Genomic DNA, 24,165 nt, shown 5'->3' with positions numbered 1-24,165 from the left:
AACACACCGTCCCAACTGTTGTAATCTTACTTACAAAATTTTATACAAATAAATTGGTTGTCAACTTAATATTTGAAGATAAGAGATTTAAGTGTTTGAAGTCAAATTATAATTAGTTGGTTTATTAATATTTGAAGATATGTAACGTGTAATTAAGAGTTTGAAGTTAAAAATCACTGGGAAGTAACCGTACGTTTTGAACTGGGGAATGCTGGAGCCTGGAGGTTGGCATTCTACTCATCATGCCGCCCATTCCTGTGGAGCTACGAGGATTAATTTGCTATGAGATTTAAGTAGAAATTACATGGTTAATGTCAAAACGTGTTGACATATATAGACACACACACACACACATATATATATATATACACGAAAACGTGTGGTTGTGCTAACCGTATGTTTTCGTTTCCCACTTGCAGCTAGGAAACTATATACTGGGTTTCATGTGCCATTAACATGTATGTATGCATGCTTCCATGGGTCATAAATCCTTCGTTTTATTTCTTATTTGTTCTTCTTCTTCACTCGGCAGTCGCCTCCCCTTCTGATTACGAACACGTATTTCTGATTTGTTAATGGTCCGTCGGTCTTACCTACCGATCAATCTCTTATTTGTGGTTCTGGGAAAAATCTGAGAAATTGTGCAACAAATTTACTGCATGCAGGCCTTGGACGATTTCTTTCTTTCTTTCTTAACAAGAAAAATGATATGGATGAATAAACGCATATGCATGGAGAGCTTGTAGATTAAGACCTGAGCCCTTCATCCATTGGCATAAAGAGGGACACATAGGGATTCATACGCGGGTTATCCCATGTAATTTGGGGGGAAAGGGTTAAATTATTTGTTGACCTATACTAAAAAAATTCTAAATTATTTTGACACATCATGTATATAATGTTTTGGCTTTTTCTTGTCAATTAGAAATTTCACAACAAAGTCCAAATGGACGACGGATAAAGATTTTGCATATGCAGGTAGACTAGCCACCTAAAAAATAAGATGTCACAACTCAATGTGTTTATATAAAACAGACATCAAACTAAATGATATCAAGGCCTACACAAAAAATCCCAAAAGTGGTCACAAACAAAGATCTAGGAGAAATACTAGAAAGGTCGCCCACCATTACCGCTAAATGATATCAACGCCTACACAAAAAATCCCAAAAGTGGTCACAAACAAAGATCGAGGAGAAGTACTAGAAAGGTCGCCCACCATTACCGTTACAAATCTGGTGAAGGAGGCCATCCACCGTAAAAACCAAAATGACCACCGGAAACACATTTTAGCCCATTATGTATCATATGGACCCAAACCTGTGGATCCAAAGAAGCCTCAAATTTCCAAGTTGTCATAATTCCAGTCCCCAACCAAAAGCAAACACACATGAGGCAACTTAACAAACAAATAATTTGAGCTACATTATTACTAATTTATTAAGACGCTAAACCCACCTCTCTTTTTTATTGTAGATAATATTGTTTGTTAAAAAAAAAAATCCAAATGGACAATTATAAAGAATACGCAGATCCAAATAGAAAACTGCCCAATATATAGGGAGCGTGCAAACGGGATGTGATATATATATATACAGGTCTTTTAAGGGAAGGGATCCTCATTTTAAACAAAAATTAGGGACACCCTCTTGACCATTAAACTTTACTTTAATGAAATTCTGTGGTTGAGATTAAATCACAGACCACAGAATCTCAACCACAGAATTTCATTAAAATCAAATCTAACGGTTAAGAGAGTGTCCTCATTTTTCAAAAAAAAAGGGGATCCCTCCCCTTAAAGGCTTCCTCTACACACACACACACACACACACACACACACACATATTACGAATAAAGGTTATTTGTACCCAAAACAATAAGGCATCGTTGGCACACTATATTAGAGATCAGATTGGAGTATATAGTGCAAGACAGGTATTTGGTGCAATTTGTACTAAATAGTCAACTATTTAAATAAATGAAAACTAATGAAAAGGGCTTGAAAACTTTTAGTTTTAACGATAAGGACAAAATAAAGGGTAAAGTAAATTGTACTAGGATTGATTTTTTAGTATAAAAATATGGTTTTTCGTTAAATTGTGTTAACTACATTGTAGTGTTTGGGAATTGAAGAGAAAATCAAGAAGAACGGATGAAGAGAATGATGAACACAAAGATATTAGAGAGAGAAAGAGAGTTTCGAGAGAGAAATAGGATTTGTATTGACTGACCAAATGAAGATTACACACACCGTTTTTATAAGAGAAATCCTAACAACCTTACTAACTATATTACTAACTGTATTTCTAACTGTATTACACTTGTACCCTTAATACTCCCCCTCAATCTCAACTGGGGAAACCCAATTTGAGATTGGAAGAACATCTGCAATCATTACTATGAAACCCAGAAAAACAAAACAGCTTGAACCAACTGCAACCTTGATTCTGCAAATATGGAAATTCTCTCGAACCTTTTCTGAATAAGGAGTTTGTTATAGCTGCAGAGCAGTAGTGAACATCAATATGCCCCAAATATATTCACCGACTCGCTGCAACAAACTCAATCTGCCCCAAATTGACCTTTATGCTTTGACAGAAATACTTCACCAATCATACAATCAAGAAACGACAATCTTCAAGAATTCCAAGAATACACACTACTGGCTATCGGCCTTGTTCGTGTGAAAAACTCAACAGATACTCAAACAAAAAGCAATGACTATTGGCCTTTATGCTTTGACAGAAATACTTCACCAATCATACAATCAAGAAACCAACTTTTAGACAGCTTTATACTCCGGCAATCGGCCTTAAGGGAGTACAGCATACAATCACAGAGAAATGGCTATTGGCCTTAAAAATTGTCAAACACTCCAATCACAAAGAAGAAATGGCTATTGGCCTTGAAATTCTTCACAAAAGAAAATTAATGATACGGCTCTCGGCCTTGAAAAGGTAAGTATAAGGTTATCGGCCTTGATACTTACAAGATGCACAGAAAAATCTTCACTGAGACATTAACATAAACAATTGATATGCTAAATTGAGAAGTACTCGAAACAGCATATGATGACTTAAATCTTGATCTCCCAGAAGCCAGAAGCTCATCAATCCACCAGAAATCATAAATTGATGACTAGAAGCACTATAAGCCAATAAGTGCTCCAATGCAGTGACCTTCGCATGGAAAAATTATAGACCATCAGGTATAGAACTATTTAATACAGCGGCCGATCGAAAGAAACCCTTTCATGCTACTAAAGATGCTGCATTGCTAACGGTGTTCAGCCACCCGGAGTTCCATGTCCAATGTACGGAATCCATGTCATGAATAGAGAAAAACCGTGCTTAATTAGCCTCAATCTTCCACTAATCCTCTCAAAGGCAAACTGAGTGGGGTGGATGGTGACATTGTCTTTCAAGAAAACCACCTCGGCGCGCTTTAATGGACCCATCAGAGTCGACCAAGATGTTTCCACCAAAAGATCAGCCATTTAAGCCAATGACATCAAGCTTGACAGCAAGACCGAGTTAACACGTGTGATCTAGAAACCACAACAACAGCACCAAGTCAATCACCATCAATCCTTCATCCTTCAAAACCTTAACTTTCCCCCCAAGAACGATCAACCCAACAAGAACAATCAACCATAACAATCGCAACAATCGCAGAAAAATCAACCCAAGAACAATCGCAGAATCATTGAAAATCTAATGAAAATTTGGAAAGAAACTAAGCTAGAAACATATGTAAAATAATGGGAAGTGGAACCACCAGAATCCATGGTGTGAGCCTGGTGGCTCTGATGCCGTGTTAACTACATTGTAGTGTTTGGGAATTGAAGAGAAATCAAGAAGAACAGATGAAGAGAATGATGAACACAGAGATATTAGAGAGAAAGAGTTTAGAGAGAGAAATAGGATTTGTATTGACTGACCAAATGAAGATTACACACATTGTTTTTATAAGAGAAATCCTAACAACCTTACTAACTATATTACTAACTGTATTTCTAACTGTATTACACTTGTACCCTTAATAAAGTGAACAATACCGAGAGTTTTTCGTTAAAGTTCCTTTTAAATAACCCCTAGTTGCTTGTTTTTTTCAGACCTACACCTGCTAACTAATACACCCACAAAGCTAAGTATAATTTAGTCGGCTTTGAGACACGCTGAATAAGAAACACGCTAGGCTTCACGTTCTTTCTTTGTGAATTCCATCTGCTGTTCTTAGCTCTTCTTCCTCTAGGCTCCAACCAAGGTCTTTTCTTTCCTACCCACCAACAACAATGGCAACAATTGGGGCGAATTCCGGCAGTCATTACAAATGCAATCACCGCCAACCTTGCTCTCCTATTGCTCTCTATTTGTTGTTCAAATTCAAACCTTAACTTAATTATGGCTTAATCCTTGTTAGTAGCATAGGTGATTGAATGGCTAACGAGATTGAAGAGATAATAAAGTGACAAAGTGAAGGAACGATTGAAGCTTTTGGGTATGTTTATAAGCTCTTTTATTCTGAGGAGAGGTGTGCGGAGGACATGGAATTGTGACAAATTGGATTTGCTTTACTAAAAATTTTATTTTAAAGTAAACTCGAATTTTATTGTAGTTTTCTCACATGTTATTCAAAAGCAAAACTTACGTTTTATTTGACCCATCACTAAATTTTCCCTTCCCCACTTCTCTAAACTTTTTGTTTTCGTTCAATTAACTCTTTGCCTTACTTTTCTATTGGGAATGTGGTGTTCTAACGTTGCGTTGTGACATTATAACATTACGTTGTTAATAAGACGTGACAATGTTACGTGCTGTTTTTAAGACATGACATTCACCATACAAACATTTAATTGGAATTGTTTATTCCTTTTATATCATCAAACAAATGAACAGTTCATCATGATCAAAACTGTTCGTTTGTTTGATGCATATTAATGGCTAAATGATCTTCAAATTGAATTATTTTTCCAAAGATGATCTTTAAATGATGATGATAAAGAAAATAAACAGTTACAATTATGATGTTTGTCCAATTCATATACGAGATATACATGTTTTTTTATATAAAAAAAAGAAGCCATATTCGTTCCTCTAGAGGGAAACCCAAGTATTATCCTCTTTCAAATTGAAAACCAGATTCCCTTTTCCCATATAGAGAATAGCTTTACACATTTGATATTTCCATGTGGGATAATTGAGGCTCAAAACTAAATTTTGGTAATTAACCATATCAAAGAGAAAGTATTAAGTAGATTACTAGATCTTAAGGCCATCTCCAACTGAGGGCTGACCAGGGGGCTCGTTTTAGCCCTCTAGCCCTCCAAGATATTAATATTTTAATGAACAGTATAGGGCCATATTTGTCTCCATCTCCAACCGAGGGCCAAAGGGCCATAGGGCTCGTTTTAGCCCTGTCACAAAAAACCGTCTCCAACCGAGGGCCAAAGGGCCATAGAGTCGAACATAATTTATTATTTAAAAACTACAACTTAAATTCAAATCCAACGGCTAAGTGACGTCAGCTAGCCGTTGGATTTGAATTTTTTTTTGCTATAAATAGTGTGGATATTAGGCTATAATTCACACAACTTTGAATTCAATTTATTTCAATTCAATCTCTTTCGATTCAAGTTTGCAATGAATGCCAACTTTGAATCTTCTTCGGATTCCAACTGGGGGTCCTCATCCAATTCCAAATTGGAAGAAAAATGGGCGCAAATGAGACGAGAAGATAAAGAGTCTGATGAAAAAGTTCAAGTAAGGTGTAATAAACAAAATAGAGCAGTAGCCATGGCTGCGGCCATGGTGTGTCAGCCAACTGAGGAACAACCTCAATGGGGTGGCTCTGTTGCTAGTCGCTCTTACAAACCATGAAACAGAGCAATGACGCATGCCAATCTGATGAACAACTACTTCAACCCTAACTCAGTGTACACAGAAGAGGATTTCAGACGTCGCTTTCGGATGAGGCGTCATGTCTTCGAGCGTTTACTTCGTGATGTCCAGTATGTCAATCTATACTTTCGACAGAAGCGGGACAGATCAGGCTGCCCTGGTTTCTCACCTCATTAGAAGGTTACTGTTGCACTTCGAATGATGACCTATGGCTCCGCAACTTATTTGATGGATAAAACCTATGATATGTCTGAGTCTACATGCCTTGATATTCTTGAGCAATTCTGTGACATAATTGTTCAGGTTTATAAAGACGAGTACCTCCATGAGCCAAATCAAGAAGATCTGAATCAGCTCATTCACAAAGCCGAAGATTGTGGGTTTCCGGGCATGATAGGGTCATTAGATTGCATGCCTTGGGATTGGAAGAACTGTCCTATCGGATGGCAATAGGCTTTAGCGGAAGGTCGAGAAAGCCAATTGTTGTGCTAGAGGATGTTGCCTCAGATGACACATGGATTTGGCATGCTTTCTTTGGAGTCCCTGGATCCCAAAATGACATTACAGTTCTTGGGCGTTCACCCCTCTTCAGTCGCCTGACAGAAGGTGAAGTACCTTAACTTGACTACTACATCAACGATCGTCAATACAATATGGGATATTACTTGGTAGATGGCATCTACCCAAAGTGGGCGACACTTGTCCAAGCAATTCAACTGTTTAGATTGCGTTACCATAGATGAACCTTGATGGGTGCATTTATACCATAGGGAGAGAGACTTTTTTAGGATAAAATCCTCATTCTAAGCCGGGAGAATCCTAGAGGATATCTAGAAGTAGATATTGCATTTTCTTATGAGTTATGATTACTTGCAGCACATGTCAATCCCTAGGTTATGGGAACCCCAAGACTTATACTATTTGATTGTGTCCATATCTGGATTAAATCACATTGCATCCTCTTAGGAGTTATGATTACTTGCGGTGCACCCTAATCCCTAAGTTGTAGGAACTTCAAGACTTATAAGATTTGGTTGTGTTAATATCTGGATCAAATTGCATGTCTTGCGAAACAAGTATGGCAATCCAGCGGAGTCACTAGGACTCTGCCTAGTGCCCTTGAGTAGAGTGATGGTTGCATCGCTATTCCGTCTAATATAGCTCTGCTCGGAGCTCTGAAACCATTATCGGACTTCTAAGGTAACTATATTTGGATCAGACTTACTTCGGCCTTGAACAATCATTGTCCCACATATTACTATATCTTAAATATAAGCAATATTTAAAAGCATCTTCAATGGGCTCGTTAAATGAGCTACTAACTAAAATTTAGGGAAGAATAGAAAAAGTCCAAACTGCAATCACATTTGTTATCATGCTCTTAGGATAGCAAAATTGCTAGGAGCTTCTAAATCTAGGAAGTGAGAAAGGAGAAATTATTGTGTATCCGACATGTTAGCCCACTATCGAATTAACCCTATGGGTATGTTTGGATGAACCTTTTTCCAAGTTCCAAGGAATTGAGGTTAAGCTATGTATGAATGTACAACAGAATGTAACATAGAGTGGATTAGAAAAGCCCTTCATGAGCATTACATAAGCATGTGGGAGAGTTTTGTAGATGACACCTCCCAAGTAGGGTTTTGTAAATCTCTTTGACATGCCTTTATAATGCTCATGAAAGGCTTTCTGAATCGCCTCTATTTTATATTTTATAGTCGGGTAATTTTATTTGAACCCATGTAACTTGTTTCTACACCTAACTTACTCTCTAACCCCATCTTACTTTTTATTAAAGAATCAATATCTCTTTTAACCCAAATTTATTACCTAAACTAACCTTCAAAGCCCAATTTAAAATGTAAAATTATCACTGCCCCCATTTATAAAATAAAATCTCTAATTGAATAGTTTTGTTTTCAAAGAGACTTGAAAGTCAAAAAACATCATGGTCCTTTGTCCCCCCTCCGACCGTGAGCTCTATAGTTGCGTATGTCACTATAGCATTTTTTTATGGCTGCAACAACAACCTCCTTTATGTTTCCATGGTCGCTATCCCCGACACCTACACATATACATACGCATACATATACGCATACATATACGCATGCACATACACATACACATACACATACACATACACATACACATACACATACACATACACATACACATACATATGGTCTCTCTCTCTCTCTCTCTCTCATCACCAACACCAAGTAGTTACAGTAGTTATGCATCAAATTCAAGTTGTTGTTTGATGTTTCAAGGATGTTCAGTCCACGAACGGAGTTTTCAAGATATGGGTTGTGTAATGGCGTGAAGGACAAGCAAGCAAGACCAAGATGGCGGCCAATAGGTCCAACAGTACCAGTGGCTATTGGAAGTATTAACAGATGAAGATTAACACAGCTGAAGAAAGATGAAGCTTCAAGAATGAAGATTTAGAGAGAAATATAAGACTGAAGAGAGAGAAATGAATCATAACAACTTTAGTCAATCTAACAGCTTTAGCTGACATGGACACTGTCCAATACAATTGTGACATCTGTACACTTATATTCTTTCATTTATCATCCCTCCTCAATCTTAACGAGGGAAACCAAGTTTGATATCGCAACAATGTTTGACAAACTTTGGTCCATTTAATGCTTTTGTTAACATATCTGTTTTCTACTCCTCTATTAGAATGTACTGAACAATTAGATATTTTCTTTGTACTTTCCCTCTTACAAAGTGAAAATCTGTGTCAAGATGCTTAATCCTAGTGTGAAACACTGGATTTGAACACAAAGCTAAAGCTGACAAGTTATCACAATGTAACAATGGTGGATCTGGAATGAATTGATGCATTTGAACAAAAGTCTAATCTACACCACATCTGCAGCACAATGAGCCAATGCTTTGTATTCTGCTTCAGTAGAACTTCGAGATACTGATGCTTGCTTCTTTGATTGCCAAGAAATTGGATTGTTTCCTATATATAATACAAAACCAATGATTGACCGCTTTGTATTTGGATTAGCTGTCTAATTAGAATCTGAGAAAACAGTGAATGATTGATCTGTTAATGCTAAAATGTCACACCACATTGAATGGTACCTTAAACATATCTTAAGATCTTTTCAACAAGACCAAAACTTAAATCTATGGGAGTAGTCATGTATTGACAAGCTAGATTGATAGCATAAGCCAAATCCAGTCTAGTTAAGGTTAAGTATTCAAGTGCACCAACTAAACTTTTATACATGGTTGAATCTGATAAGGGTGTTCCTTCAGATGCTAATACTTGAGTGTGTGGCTTACATGGAGTTCTAGTTGGTTTACAGTTATCCATTCCAACTTTATGTATTATCCATTCCAACTTTATGTATTAAGTCATTTGCATACTTGGACTGATTGATGAATATATCTCTATTCTCCTTGTATTGTATTTACAATCCCAAAAAATAGATAATCTTCCTATATCTTTGAGTTCAAAGACTTCATTGAGTTCTTGAATAAAAATTTGAACTTTCACAGAATTAGAGCCTGTCAAGATAATGTCATCCACATATAATAGAAGGGCAATCATATCTACTCCATCATGTTTCACGAACAAATTATTATCAGATTATGACATTTGAAATCCAATGGCAGGTAAATAGCCTGTGAATTTTGCATTCCAGGCTCTTGGTGCCTGCTTCAATCCATATGAGGACTTTACTAACTTGCAAACATAATCTAGATGTATGGGATCCACAAAACCCTGGGGTTGCTTCATGTAAACCTTTTATTCTAACTCTCCAAGCCTAGTTTAAAATGTAAAGTTATCTCTACCCCATTTATAAAAGAAAATCTCAAATTGAATATTTTGCCTTCAAAGAGACTTGAAAGTCAAAAAGCATCATGGGTCCTTTGTCCCCCCTCCTACTGTGAGCTTTATAGTTGCGTAGAGAACTGTAGCATTTTTCATGGCAGCAATTGCAACCTCCTTTATGTTTCCATGGTTGCTATCTCCGACATATACACATACACATACACATACGTATACAAATATACATACACATACATAGATGCATACAAATGCACATATGCCTACGCATATGCATACAAATGTGCATACCCATGGTCTCTCTCTCTCTCTCTCTCTCTCATCACCAACACCAAGTAGTTACAGTAGTTGTGCATCAAAGTCAAGTTCTTAAGTGTTGGATGCTTTAGGGATGTTCAGTCAACGAATGGAGTTTTCAAAAAATGGGTTGTGTAAAGGTGTGAAGGATAAGCAAGCAAGACCAAGATGGCGGCTAATAGGTCCAACAGGACCAGTGGCTGTTGGTGAAGCTCAAGTAGGTGTTTTAGTTAGTGAAGAGCTACTTTATCTCAGAATGGAATTGGGAACTTCCAGAGCAAGGTTTGCGCTAATCGACAAGCTAGGGACTATTCCTGCTAACAAAAAGAGAGAGTACCATCTCTTTTTTTGGCTTTGAAAAGTTCCACAAACACCATCGATAAAAAACTTGAAAATTATTATCCATCGATAAAAAAAAGACTTGTTTTCCTCTATAAAAGCTATTAGGGTTACAGCTGGAATGAACATAGAATAAACAAGGAGTCATGGTAGGGTTTAATTATAGTGTGTGGGTTTATTGATAAATTTTAGTTTTATTATTAATTTCATCTTGTACTTGATGGTAATCATGCAATATCATAAAAAAGATAATTAAAATTTAAGTTGGGTGTACAAAGAGATTACATGGGTTTAAATAAAATTTCCCTTCATAGAATTTGACTTCAATCCCTGAGACTTGGAAAACCCTCATCCAAACATAGCACATATATGTATTCTATGCAGTGAATACTAAATTGAAGATGATGAAAAACATCCATAAAAATGGAGGATGTCAAAGAGCCATGGATGTGTGGTTTGGAAATTGTGTCGGAGATAGAGGTGTTTCTGTGACTTTTATTATATTTTTTACTTTTATTTTAAGGATGTGAATGGGGTCTAATCCAGTTGTAGGGTGATGTGGCTTATTTTGAGTGTAATGATACCCGGTTGGCATGGCGTATCGGATTCACACAATAATTTTTCTTAAGGAAAAAAAATGAGCTCTTAAAGGCGGATGGGGATTCTCTCCCCTCTCTTTTTCCCTCCCCTCCTTTCACAGTTCTTTTTCCTTCTTTCTTTCTCTATAAAGATGAAAAAAAAAGATGAAATCTTGAGAGTTCAAACACGATGGGAGGAAAAAGAGGGGAGAGAATCCTTGTCCCTTAAAGGCTCCTAGCTGTAATTACTATTTTCTAAATAACTTTTTAAATAAATATAAAAAAAACTCCATTTCTATTGGTTCTTATTTATTACGGCTCCCTAAATTAGAAATGTTTAAGGGAGCTATTAAAATCGCCTTCACCCCTTTTTTTCTTGAAGTTTAACTAAAATAACTTTCTACCCCTTTATACTTACTTAAAATCTATGCAACATCAACTATAGAACAAAATCAAATAATAAATTAATGTATTTCTTTTGATACATCCTAGTGGGATTTGTTTTTAGCAGCACTCACCTATTTTCACAATATAATAATGCTTACTGAACTTAAGAAATTATAATGTCCATATTCTAACCTTGAAAAGAAATATTTTTATCCACTATTTAGTACAAAGATCTTTCAAGTTTGTAAATATAAGTTTGAAACTTTGCGTTTTTATGTCCACCTGTATTATGTATATACCCATAGTTGCCAACAAATTAATCAATAATTCAATTATATAGTATATAATTCTTCACTTTTTGCCCCAAATTTCTTCTTGTTCCTCCTAGAGCACTATGAGTATTTGGCAGATTCGAGCCTCACCACTTTGAGAATATGATTGGAGCGACGAAGATTTCATCTTGTCCCAGTCAACTTAAATATGGTAAATACCAAAATATATGTGACAATATTTGGGAATTTCATATATATGTTCATTAATCTCGAAAGTGGAGTATGTATAGGAGTTACAATTGGTGTTACATATACACTTCATCAATGTGGGACAACAAACTACTATTTACACTTTAACTAATGTATAATTCGCAACACTCCCTGAAGTTGGAGCCAAGATGTCAGGCATGCCCAACTTGTTAAGCGAGTTGGAAAACACATTATTAGACACAGCCATAGTAAGCACATCAATGAGTTGATCTTCAGATCCCAAAAATGGAAACATAATAATTCCAACATCCAATTTTTCCTTGATGAAATGTCGATCAATCTCTACATGTTTGTTTGATCATGTTGCACTGGATTATAAGCAATCTCAATAGCAGCCTTGTTATCAAAATGGAGTTTCATAGCACCCTTGGGTTTAAATCCAAGGTCTCTCAACAATTTTTTCAACCACAACAACTTACATACACCATGAGACATACCACGAACTTCAACTTTAGCACTTGACCTAGCCACCACTTTTTGTTTCTTGCTTCTCTAAGTAACTAGATTACCACCCATAAATGTAAAGTATTCAGGTGTAGATCGCCGGTCAATGATAGAACCTACCCAATCTGCATTTGTATACCCTTCAACATTCAAATGATCATTGTTGGAGAAAAACAAGCATTTTCCAAGAGCCATCTTCAAGTACCTCAAAATATGGATTACTACATGCATATGAGTTTCACTAGCTGAGTACATAAATTAACTTACCACACTAACTGCATAAGCAATGTCAGGGCAAGTGTGAGACACATAAATTAATCTCCCCACAAGCCTTTGATACCGTTCCTTATGAGCATTGTTCTAAAAATCCCCGTCTAGTGTCGCCTAGGCCCCGCCTAGGCTCTAGGCAATTGGCCACCGCCCCAATTAATGTCTAGGCGTTTGAAAATTAAGAAAGGGCACCTCGACCTACTGAGGCACTTACCTAGACCGCCTAGGCACCCACCTAGCCAGCCCAAACCTACCTAGGTTGCAACTCACTTAGACAAAAAACATATAACTTTCATTTGGCATTTTATTTTTCAATAAATTGTAAGAGACTTGTTGAATACTTAAAGGAACACACATTATATAGTTGTTCCCCATGTTTTCATTATGTTCCAATAGCTCATAATACATATGTCATTCCATCTTGTAGTTTATGATGAAATCATACATATTTTAAGTATAAACAGACACTTATTTACACGAAATATAATAGATTTAATTAAATCCGCCTAGTCTGCCTAGGCGCCCACTTAGACCCCACCTTGTCGCTAGGCCCTAGCCCGCTGCCGGACTAGCGCCTAGCATCTTTTAGAACCTTGCTTATGAGTAGGAACTTGATCCGAAAATAAGCCTAGACGATGATTTTGCTCAATCGGAGTGAACTGGTTCGTAATCTAACATACCTGTTTCAGCTAACAAATCAAGAACATACTTTTGTTGAGACAGAAAAATGCCATGCTGAGATCGTGCAACCTCGATTCCAAGAAAATACTTCAATTCACCCAATTCTTTCATCTTAAATTCAGTAGCTAGGTACTTTTAAAGCCATTGTATCTTCTTTTGATCATCACCAGTCACTATCATGTCATCAACATAAATAATCAATGCAGTTAGCTTACCATTTTTTTTGTTTAGAAACAAAGTATGATTTGAATGACTCTGGAAATACCTGAACTTCTTCATTGAACTTGTAAACCTCTTAAACCATTCTCTAGGAGATTGTTTCAAACCATACAAAGCTTTTTGCAATCTGCACACAACATCTTTTTTAGGAGATACTCCTATACTAGGTGGGAGATCCATATAAACTTCCTCATTGAGATCACCATGAAGGAAAACGTTCTTAACATCAAACTGCAATAAGGGCTAATCTTGGTTTGCTGCTAAAGCCAAAAGAACATGCATAGTATTAAGTTTGGCAGCAGGAGCAAAAGTCTCCTGATAGTCTACCTCATATATTTTGAGTGTAGCCTTTATCAAAATCTGGCTTTGCATTGGTCAATAGAACCATTTGCTTTATGCTGAATAGTGTACACCCATCTACATCCAATAACTTTCTTCTTGTTTGGCAAAGGAACCAAATCCTAAGTGGAATTCTTTTCTAAAGCTTCTATCTCAACATTCATGGCATTAACCCACTTAGGGTTAGACAAAGCATCCTCTAATTTTATTGGAACTGACACACTAGATAGCCGACATATGTAAGATGCATATGGTTTTGACAAACGATGAGTGGATACATAATTGTTGATATGATACTTGGCTTTGGCTTGAATATCAAACTCATATTGTACTTTAGGTTTTCCATGATTAGCTCGTATAAGCAACTGATAAGTAGAAGAAATCATCATAATTTATCTTATGTGTGTCACCACCTAGTACCAAACCGTTAGAAGAATAATCACTCCACGAACCATCATCAGGCAACTCATTAGACATACCAGTAGCAGGAAACTGGTCATCATAAGGCAATTCATTAGACATACCAATAACAGGCAACTCGTTGGGCATATCCGACCGGTCGTCAGTTGAAATAGTCACGGGAATAACATCCGACCGATCACTATCTATAGCTGACTGGTTAATGTTTTGTAGCATAACAGGTTTTATCCCCAACTGTGCATGTAACACATCATCCATACCATCTCTTCAAATATGTACTTCACTCCCCCTCTCCTCCTAAAGTGGAGAGCCCGAAGAGGGATTCACAAAATACAGAACTTCCTAGTGGAAGGTGACATCCATGGTAATATAAGTTTTCTGAGTTGGAGGATGATAACACTTATAGCCTTTCTGATTGTTAGTATACTCAATAAACAAACATCGGAGAGCACATGCATCAAGTTTACTTCACTGATGAGAGTAGACATGCACATACGCCATACACCCAAACACATTTAGTGGAAGTTTGGATACAGAAATAGGAGAAACATGTTTATGTAACACATCAAGCGGTGTCTGAAAATCAAGAACCCTACTTGGAACACAATGTATCAAATACATAGTAGCCAAAACAACATGAACCCATAAATGATTAGTAACACATTTATCCAACACCAAGGAGTGAGCAACCTCCATTATTTGACGATTCTTCTGTTCAGACATACCATTTTTGTTGCGGTGTAAACGGAGTAGTTGTTTGGTGAATAATACCCTGATCACAAAAAAAAGCATGCCAAAGTGTGATTCACATATTCTCCTCCATTATCAGACTTGAAGACTTTACCTTTGGTCTGAAATTGAGTAGAAATCATTGCACAAAATTCTTGAAGAAGCAAAGGGACATCACTTTTATTATTCATCAAGAACACCCAAGTTAATCGAGTACAATCATCAATAAAATAACAAACCAATGAAATCCATAAGACGTAACCTTCACTGGACCTTACAATCAAAATGTATCAAATCAAATGGCAAAGTAGCTTTAGAATCATTTATGGGAAATGAAGCACGATGACTCTTAGCCATGACTCATCAAACATAGTCACATAACTCATCATTTATGGCAAAGTAGCTTCACAGGGAAATGTGCTCCATTTGCACTAGTTATATACGGATCACGAACATAGTCACATAACTCATCAAACACTCTGGGCCACCAGTCACATGATCAGTGGCCCTAGTACCAATTATCCATATATTTGTTCCACTAAGATGCATAACAATACTATGATTATATTAAGCCATCTAGCTAAACCACGAACAATAAAGGCACAAAAGATACGTAGCGGAATTAAGACAATTTATCAGACATTGTAGCAGAATCACTGTTCACAACACTGTAGCAAGGACTATTTGCGACACTGTAGCATGGTATTGTTCACCTTTTTATTTTATTTTATTTTTTTTTTGAATGAAGAAATCACGACAAAAGTGGGCACAAAATTAAAGCACATAGGTCACCAAGAGCGAACTGCTTTGATGCCAAGTCAAATTAAATATGGTAAATACCAAAAATATATATGACAATATTTGGGAATTTCTTATATATATAGGAGCTACAATTAGTATTACATATGCACTTTGTCAATGTGGGACAACAAACTACCATTTACACTTTAAGTAATATATAACTCGCAACTGTCCCTTCCTAAAGCACCCTGGGCATTTGGCAAATACGAGCCTCCACCACTCTGAAAAGATGACTGGGATGACAAAGAATTCCTTTTGGGCCTTCCTAGAACACCTTGAGCATCTGGCGGATCTGAGTCAGAAGACATAGTTGCTAAAAATCCGCTTAATTGGAAAGAGATCCTCTCCGGATCTCTCCCACCAAAGCCCAGGGATCAAGTGATCCAGGCCTTTGAAATTTGATCCAACGGCCAAAAATTATTATAGCTTTTAAGGGATCAAAATAGGTGGGCCGTTGTATTAAATTTCAAAGGCCCCGATCACTTGATCCTTGGGCTTTGGTGGGGGATATCCGGAGAGGATCTCTTTCCCACTTAATTAAACTTGTACACAGAAGGTGTATAAAGGAGATCAAGTTATCGATTTTGCATTTAAGTTGGAAATATTTATAGGAGCCGATTGGGAGGGACGTTAGGGTTCGTATCGTGCAGTTTGGTTTCCACAGAATTACCAAGAAATTAGAGTAACCTAGCCAAATAAGTAAACACGATTTATTTATTTAATTTCAATTCCTTTTTCTCTATTTCCTACTGAATGCGAGTGGTCGGATGATCTGAAATTTGTCTTTGGGCCGCGTGTGCAATGCAGTTAAGAAGAAATCTTTGACGGTGTTTTGATTGCACATGAATGTGATTGCTTGGGGGATTTCTCCTCCTATATCATACACACATTCCTGGAAAATGAGAATAAGTTTTTTAATAGGTTCTTTGTCATATTAATTAAGTTAATACATAGATATTTACATTATGTATGGGAAATTTCTCTTAAAATTTCTCTCCATTGTTAATTTCTGATGTTACTCTGTGATATAATTTTCTTTTCTATGTGTGTGTGTATATATATCTATTAACTTTCAATCATTTAAGAAAATGAAGAGAAGGGCTTGCACATGTTGAAAAACATTAATGGATCGAAACCCACAAAAGAATTGTAATATTATATGTGGCTCCAGGCATGCATATGTGTGTTCATCCACATCAGTTTCCTTGTTAACAAAGAAAGAACGAATCTTCAAAGGCCTACATGCTGTAAGTTGCTGCACAAGTCCTCAGATTTTTCCCAAAAACACAAATAAGGGATTGATCGGTGGGTAAGGTTGAAGGACCATTTCCAAATCAGAAATACGTGTTCGTGATCAGAAGGGGAGGTGTCTGCCGAGTGAAGAAGAAGTACATATATGTCAACACGTTAATGGCACACGAAATCCAGTATGTAGATTATATATACATGTACACATACATATGTCAAAATCTGTCAACACGTTTTGACACTAACCATGTAATTTCCACTTAAATCTCATAACAAATTAATCCTCGTAGCAGCACCGGATTGGGTGGCATGCCTCCATATGGGTCATATATCCTCCATTTTATTTCTTATTTGTTCCTCTTCACTCGGCATACGCCTCCCGTTCTAATCACAACCACATATCTATGATTTATTAATGGTCCGTCGGTCTTATCTACCGATCATCCTTTATTTGTGTTTTTGAAAAAAAATGGGAGAAATTGTGCAACAATTTACTGCATGCAGGCCTTTGACGATTTCTTACTTTCTTTGTTAACAAGGAAACTGATCTGGATGAATACACACACATATGCATGCATGGAGAGCCTGTAGATTAAGATCTGAGCCCTTCATCCGATGACATAAAGAGGGACACATAGGCTTCATACGCTGGTTATCCCATGTAATTTGGGGGAAAGGGTTAAAATATTTGTTGACAAATACAAAATAAAAATCCTAAATTATTTGGATACATCAAAATCCTGTCAAGTAGAGATTTCACAACAAAATTCAAACAGCCAACGGATAAAGATGTTGCGTATGCAGGTAGACAGCCACCTCAAAAAATGAGGAGGGTACAAACGAGACGTCACAACTCAATGTATTTACATAAAGTGGATATCAACTCAAACAATATACACACCTACACAAAGGCCCAAAACTAGCCACAAACACAGACCTAACAGAAATACTAGAAAGGTTGCCCACTGTCACTGTCACAAATCTGGTGAAGAAGGCCATCCACAAGAAAAACGAAAAAGACCATTGTAAACACAATACTTCCGATGAAATGGACCCAAACCTGATGATCCAGAGAAGCCTTAAATCTTCAAGTTGTCATAATTCTGGTCCTCACCTGAAAGCAAGCACACACGAGGCAACTTAATAACGGACAATTTATTAAGATTACGCAGATGTAGGTAGAAAACTACCCCAAAATATGGGGATCGTGCAAATGGGACGTCACGTGTGCATATATATTACGAATAAAGGCTGTCACATTTACATTAAATTACATATAAAATGTGTCCAAACTCAAGTAATGAGGAGCCTATACAAAAAGGGCCGAAAGTGTTGCAAATATTTGGCGATTGGATGCTACTTCTCCTATAACAATCACATAAGATAAATATTAGTATATCACAATTTTATTTTAGTTAAAATGGTCCCTGAGATTGTCCACCATCAATCATTTTGGTCATTTGGTGAAAAATTATGTTAAATAAGGATCCAAATGACAAAATTACCATCAATATAATAAACAATAGGCCAAAATGATTTGACAAAAATTAAGGGTATTGTTGTCAGTTTCTCCTTGTTTTATGGAAATTTAAAAAAATGACCAAAATGATTGATTGTGGACAAAATCAGGGACCAATTTTATGGAAATCTTTTGTACAGTAGAAATCGTTCTTCATCGATACTTGATTAGAACAATATTTTAGGTTGAGGCATGCAATCATTGTCCTTAAAAGTAGTTTTCATCCCTTTAAGACAATGTCTCAGTGTAATAGGTTATGGTGCTCTACCCTCCAAGATAGATCCTCATAAGCATACACTCGCAATACTTGGATCAAGTGAACAACTCGATTCTTTCTTTGGTATGAATACATGAAATGAATATAACACTTGAGAAACGATGGATTAAGAAAGAAGTGAGTTTTGAAGATCAATATGAAGGGGTAGTGAAAGAAAAATATAATACAGATACACATAAGCAATTGTTATTCAAATATTTTTGTCCATGTTATCTCACGGAGTGAAGGGTGTTTATATAGGACATGGAAAAGTTACAAAATGATCATTGGTAGATTAAGGACGGTATAAAAAACGTTAGACCCTCTAATGGCCCAATTAATGGGATAATCAAGATGACATATTCAAGGTGAAAAATGTAATTTAAACAACATTATCGCACAATCAAATGCCAAAATTATGAATCACTTTAATGAGTTAGTTTTGTTTGCAATATAAAACCGAAATTAAGATTAAAAGAAATCATTAAGAATGATATTATATGATCAATGAGGAGTTGTATTTTGAAATACCCAATAAAAATTTCCAACAACCCCCCACACATTTTAAAATACGATTTGAATCACCAGAAGGGAATTTGAGTAACACAAGCTTAAGGAGAACAATGTAGTACCAAAGGTAAGTGACAATCCAACGCATCAGAATTGGTGTCTTTTGGACTGTGAACCAACTTTAGGACAAGCTAGCCATAACTCACAGATTTTTGGTGAAAATTAAATTTTCTATGAACCAAGATTTCCTTGTGTGAATCATAGGACTAACCATCCACATTGAATCCTTAGAATCGAGCTTGTTCAAGTAGGTTGACGCGAATAAGCCATATGCCCACCCGGATATTCATGAGTGCTCTAGAGAACCTGCCTAAGCTCTCATCAGAAGTGGCCCCACTCCCACACTAATAGGTGAATCCATCAAGTGTGAATTGCAGTCAAGCACACCACCATATATAGGCTATGGTATTCATTAAGAGCATAAGTTCAATCTTGGATGCTCCAGGCATTATCTACACCATAGGGATAAACTCACAACATTATATATTTGATAGTGCACGCCCGATCAACAAGTGACTTGTTTTTACCCATATGAACCTACTTCCTGGGATCCCCGTTCCCATAGGTTGGGTGACTATCACTCTTGATTGATGCTATAGGCATAAGTCTCATCTACCTCAATGTAATAATCATCACTAGCATTTAGCATTGTGGATTTGTCAGAGGATATGCTAGCTCCAATTCTGACCTCAAAATAATTATATCAAATATATATATGCAGAAGTCATTTAGCTTGAGCTCTTATAGGTATGATGTCACACACGATGAACCAATTGCTTTCTTCCACAAATAGTGTGATATCTCAAACCAAACACATTGGTCTTTTCCACAAATAGTGAGGTATCTGAAACCAAACACAATTAATGGTCTCTTCCATATAAGGATATCACAATAATGGACTCAAACAAAGTTGGTCTCCTCCATACAAAATGGGATATAACAAAGACGTTGGTAAGCCTCAAATAAATATCTTTTTTCAAAGATCATGTTCAAATCCAAAGTCAACCTGCATATCTATTTAAGATATCTCCAAAATATGATATTAGTACATATAATATTCACCACAAGCATCATTGTACTGTAAACATTAAACGTTAGTTGATGCTATCTTAAATTTAATTAGTGCTTAGAATATACCTTTTGTTGTAATCCATGAGGGTGCGTTTGTTGCACCGGACTATTTTGGACTAAACTAGCTTCAGGGACTAAGCTGGACTAGCTTAGAGTAGACTAAGTTGGACTAACTTAATGAAGTGTTTGGTGTAGTGTGGGACTCAGAAGGTGGACTAACAATAAATTATTATTATATTTTAATTTATTATTATCAAAATTAATATATGAATAAAAAAAGGGCATATCCCTCTTCTTCTTCTCGAATTGTAGGTAGACTCTGCAACTTCGACCCCATTCAAACCCCAGAAAACATCAGAATTTAATCCAACCCAACAAAAAAGAAATGGACTTTTAATAAAAAAAAAAAAAAAAAAAGGGAAAGTACGATCTGCTTAAGAAGCTAAACTGGCAAAATTCGAAAAAAAAAAAAAAAACAACAGATTGGCAGTGATTGATTGCAGCCGCTTGGTGAACATCGCGAATTCAAATTTGTAGCCAAAAGGATGCAGTCGAGAGGTCGGAGACGACAAGGAGTCATCGTTGGAGATGGTGCAGTCGAGAGGAAATAAGGGAACGGTCTTAGCAATCCCATGGTTCTTGGGGGGTTTCGCTAAGACTGTTTAGTGAGCTTGTTAGTCTAGGTGAGTGAGACTTTATCCCATTAAAGTTAGTCATGGTGAGAAACAAACACTGGACTACCTTAACCTTTAATCCAGTCTAATCTAGTGAGAGCTAAAGAAGCCAAACAAACACACCCTGAGAGTATATTTTCTTAAGCCTTTGATTTTGTTGATATACCTGATTAAGCCCTTTGTTTTCCCTAATTAAATTTTAGTATGTCCTCATATGCTTATATTTGAGTATACATGCCCAATATGGTATCTGAAAAACATCTTGCATGCAAACACATTAGATAAATTAAAAAGACATTTCACATGATTGTTAACACCACAAGACGCGCGTAATATTAAGATTATCACATAAAACTTTATTGTAAAGTCTTTTCGGGTGAGAGGGTGCGCGAGTTAGGGTCAGAGGCGTGGTTTGATGGTTGCTGGGTTTGCTCTTCCACATCATGGAGAGTTTCCTACGGTTGTTTTGGTCGAAGTTATCTGGACGAATAAGAGGGGGTGGAAATAGAGATTAGCGATATGGCGACGGAGCGTTTCCATTGCTCCACGTTCTTTTTGTTTGGCAAAGTTTTGTCAAGAAAGGTTCCTCGGGCCAGTGTGGTGATGAGGATGTTCAAGGATCTATGGCATCCCAAGGCTAATGTGGAGGCTATGTCAATCGAGGATAATCGAATTTTGTTATGATTTAATATGGAGGTTGAAGTGCAATGTGTTTTGCGTGGTTTTTCGATAAGTGCAATGTGTTTGGAGGTGAAGGGTTTAGAGATGCCGGTGGCGGTTCCCCTACGGGTACAAGTGTTTGGGATGAAAGTACATGGGCTGCTTCCGACCTTTACGTATGGGGAAGGAATTAGGGGCTGTTTTAGGGAGACTAGAGGCAGCGGATTGCGATAATGATGGTGCATGCCTGAGTGAGTTTATGCGGATTAAGGTGGCCATTGATGTTTTCCAGCTGTTGCAGAGGGGATACTAGTTCAATTACCAGAATCTAAAGGGGGTGGGTTAATTGGGGTTCATCCCTAGCATGAGTGTCTACTGGCGTGTTGTTACTTGTGTGACATATTAGATCACAAAGAAGTGCACTGCTCACATTACTCAGGTGGTCATATTGATGAAATTCTGTCATCGTATGACGGTGGTTGAGGGCAGGGCAAGATGTGTTAGGGGTGGGTGGTAGCGGGTAAGGTAGGAGGGATGAAAGGATGGAGGGGTAGTGAATGGCGGGTGCAGGTGCTGAAATTCACGTTGGCGGATAAAGTAGAACTCGTGGGGAAGGAAAACAGTTATGGGTGGGGGAACGGTTAGCTGGCTGGATTTGGGAGTTGACCGGTCCACACAAATTTTGCTAAGGGAAGATATTGATGAGGATTTCTTGGTATCGTTTGAGGAAACGAATCAGGAGACAATGATAATGTCGAGGCGAAAGGCTCTATTATGTTCAAATTCAATTAGTGATTTTGGCGGGGAACCTAATGATGTAGTGATGGGGGAGTGTGGGATGACTGGTAGGGGGACTTTGAGTAAGGATGGGGCTTTGGGCTTGGGTTGTGGGCCACAGTTATTATTAAGGGGTTCGTTTCCTATTAGGGATGGGCTATCTGATTTGGTTTGTGGGCCTATGTCTACATTGGGGTCTAGTCATTTTAGCCTTAACTCATTTATCTATGGGGTATATGTGAACAAATTTCGAGATCAGGTGCAGGAAGAAAGAGAGGTCAGGGTGCAGAGAGGAATAGCATTTGGAGTCTAGTAACAGAAAACCAACACTTTCTTCGATTTCCCAGGTTGATGAGGGTGCAGTTTCCTTGAGGGCTGGCGAGCATGTCCACTGCTCACAATGAATGCGTTGAGTTGGAACTGTCGAGGACTTGGGGACTCTTGTGCAGTTAAAGCTTTGATAGAAATCATCCAACACCAACGTCACCGTTTAGTTTTTCTATGTGAAACCAAGTGTAGTGTGAAGGTTATGGAGGCAAAAATTATGATCTTGGGGTTTACATATAGTTTTGTTGTTCTGAGCAATGGTAGGTCTGGTGGTTTATTTTTGTTATGGGCTGATGATGTGGAGTTAGAGATTCGATTGTCGTCTCTAAATCATATTGACATGGCGTGTATGGAGGTCAGGATTGAGCATTGGTGGAGGTTGATCGGGTTTTATGGTCATCCGACGACGGTGAATCAGCATTTATCATGGTTTTTGTTATCTTCTCTTAGGCAACAAGGGTCTTTACCTTAGCTTTGCCTTGGGAATTTTAAAGAAATTCTAAGTGTGCAGGAGCAACTTGATGGCAATGTGAGAAGGGAGAGTCAGATGGATGGGTTCGAGCGGCGATCCAAAACTGTAAGTTTGTTGACTTAGGTTATGTTAGATGTGATTTTACTTGGATGGATAATAGGGAGGATAAGGTAAGGTGCATATTGGATCATGCGTTGGCCAATAATTCATGGTTGGCTCAGTTTCCCTTGTCTTGGGTGTGTCACTTGAATTCGTCCAAGTCTGATCATTTACCTGTGTTGGTGGAGATTTGGAGTTCTTTGGTGGTGTGGGTTAGGAAATGAAGGAGGTTTTGGTTTGAGGAAATGTGGTTACAAGGGGAAGGTTGCGAGAATGTCATTCAGTGTGCTTGGGCCATTCCGAGTAAAGGTGTGCCATTATTCTAGGTTTGTGAGAAGATATGTGCCTCGCGGGTCACGTTGTTGGAGTGGTAGCGTAATATGTTTGGTTCAACGAGATTGGAAATTGCGAAGGTGAGAGAAAAGTTAGGTGTTTTATTTAAGCATCCACCGTCGATGGAGTTGAGGGCGTGTAAGGGGAATTAATTGGTACTTTGGATTCATTGCTAAGTAGAAAGAAGATGTTTTGGTGGCAACGGTTTTGAACATAATGGTTGAAGGATCTTTCACCAATGTGCTTTGAATCGGGGAAAGAAGAATACCAATAAAGGGTTGCAGGATGAGGCCAAGGTTTGGTAGGATTCACCTGATGGTATTGAGCATGCAATGATGGATTATTTTAGGAAGCTTTTTTGGTCCCAAGGGGTTCTGCCAAGTGCCATGAGTGAAGTGA

At 37.4% G+C, this 24,165-nt stretch overlaps 1 protein-coding gene across 1 annotated transcript; it reads left to right on the top strand.

Annotated features, from left to right (window-relative positions):
* Positions 1–5,888: 5,888 nt before the first annotated feature.
* Positions 5,889–6,520, top strand: LOC137714373 (uncharacterized). The gene is made up of 2 exons (XM_068453606.1): positions 5,889–6,010; positions 6,274–6,520. Exons 1-2 carry the CDS (start codon positions 5,889–5,891, stop codon positions 6,518–6,520), a joined length of 369 nt encoding a protein of 122 aa, XP_068309707.1.
* The last annotated feature ends 17,645 nt before the right edge of the window (positions 6,521–24,165 follow it).

This window comes from Pyrus communis, chromosome 14 (genome assembly GCF_963583255.1).
Source record: "Pyrus communis chromosome 14, drPyrComm1.1, whole genome shotgun sequence".
In the NCBI taxonomy this organism is placed as follows: domain Eukaryota; kingdom Viridiplantae; phylum Streptophyta; class Magnoliopsida; order Rosales; family Rosaceae; genus Pyrus; species Pyrus communis.
The sequence above is the reverse complement of the archived record's forward strand: the minus strand, read 5'-3'. Positions and strand labels throughout refer to the sequence as shown.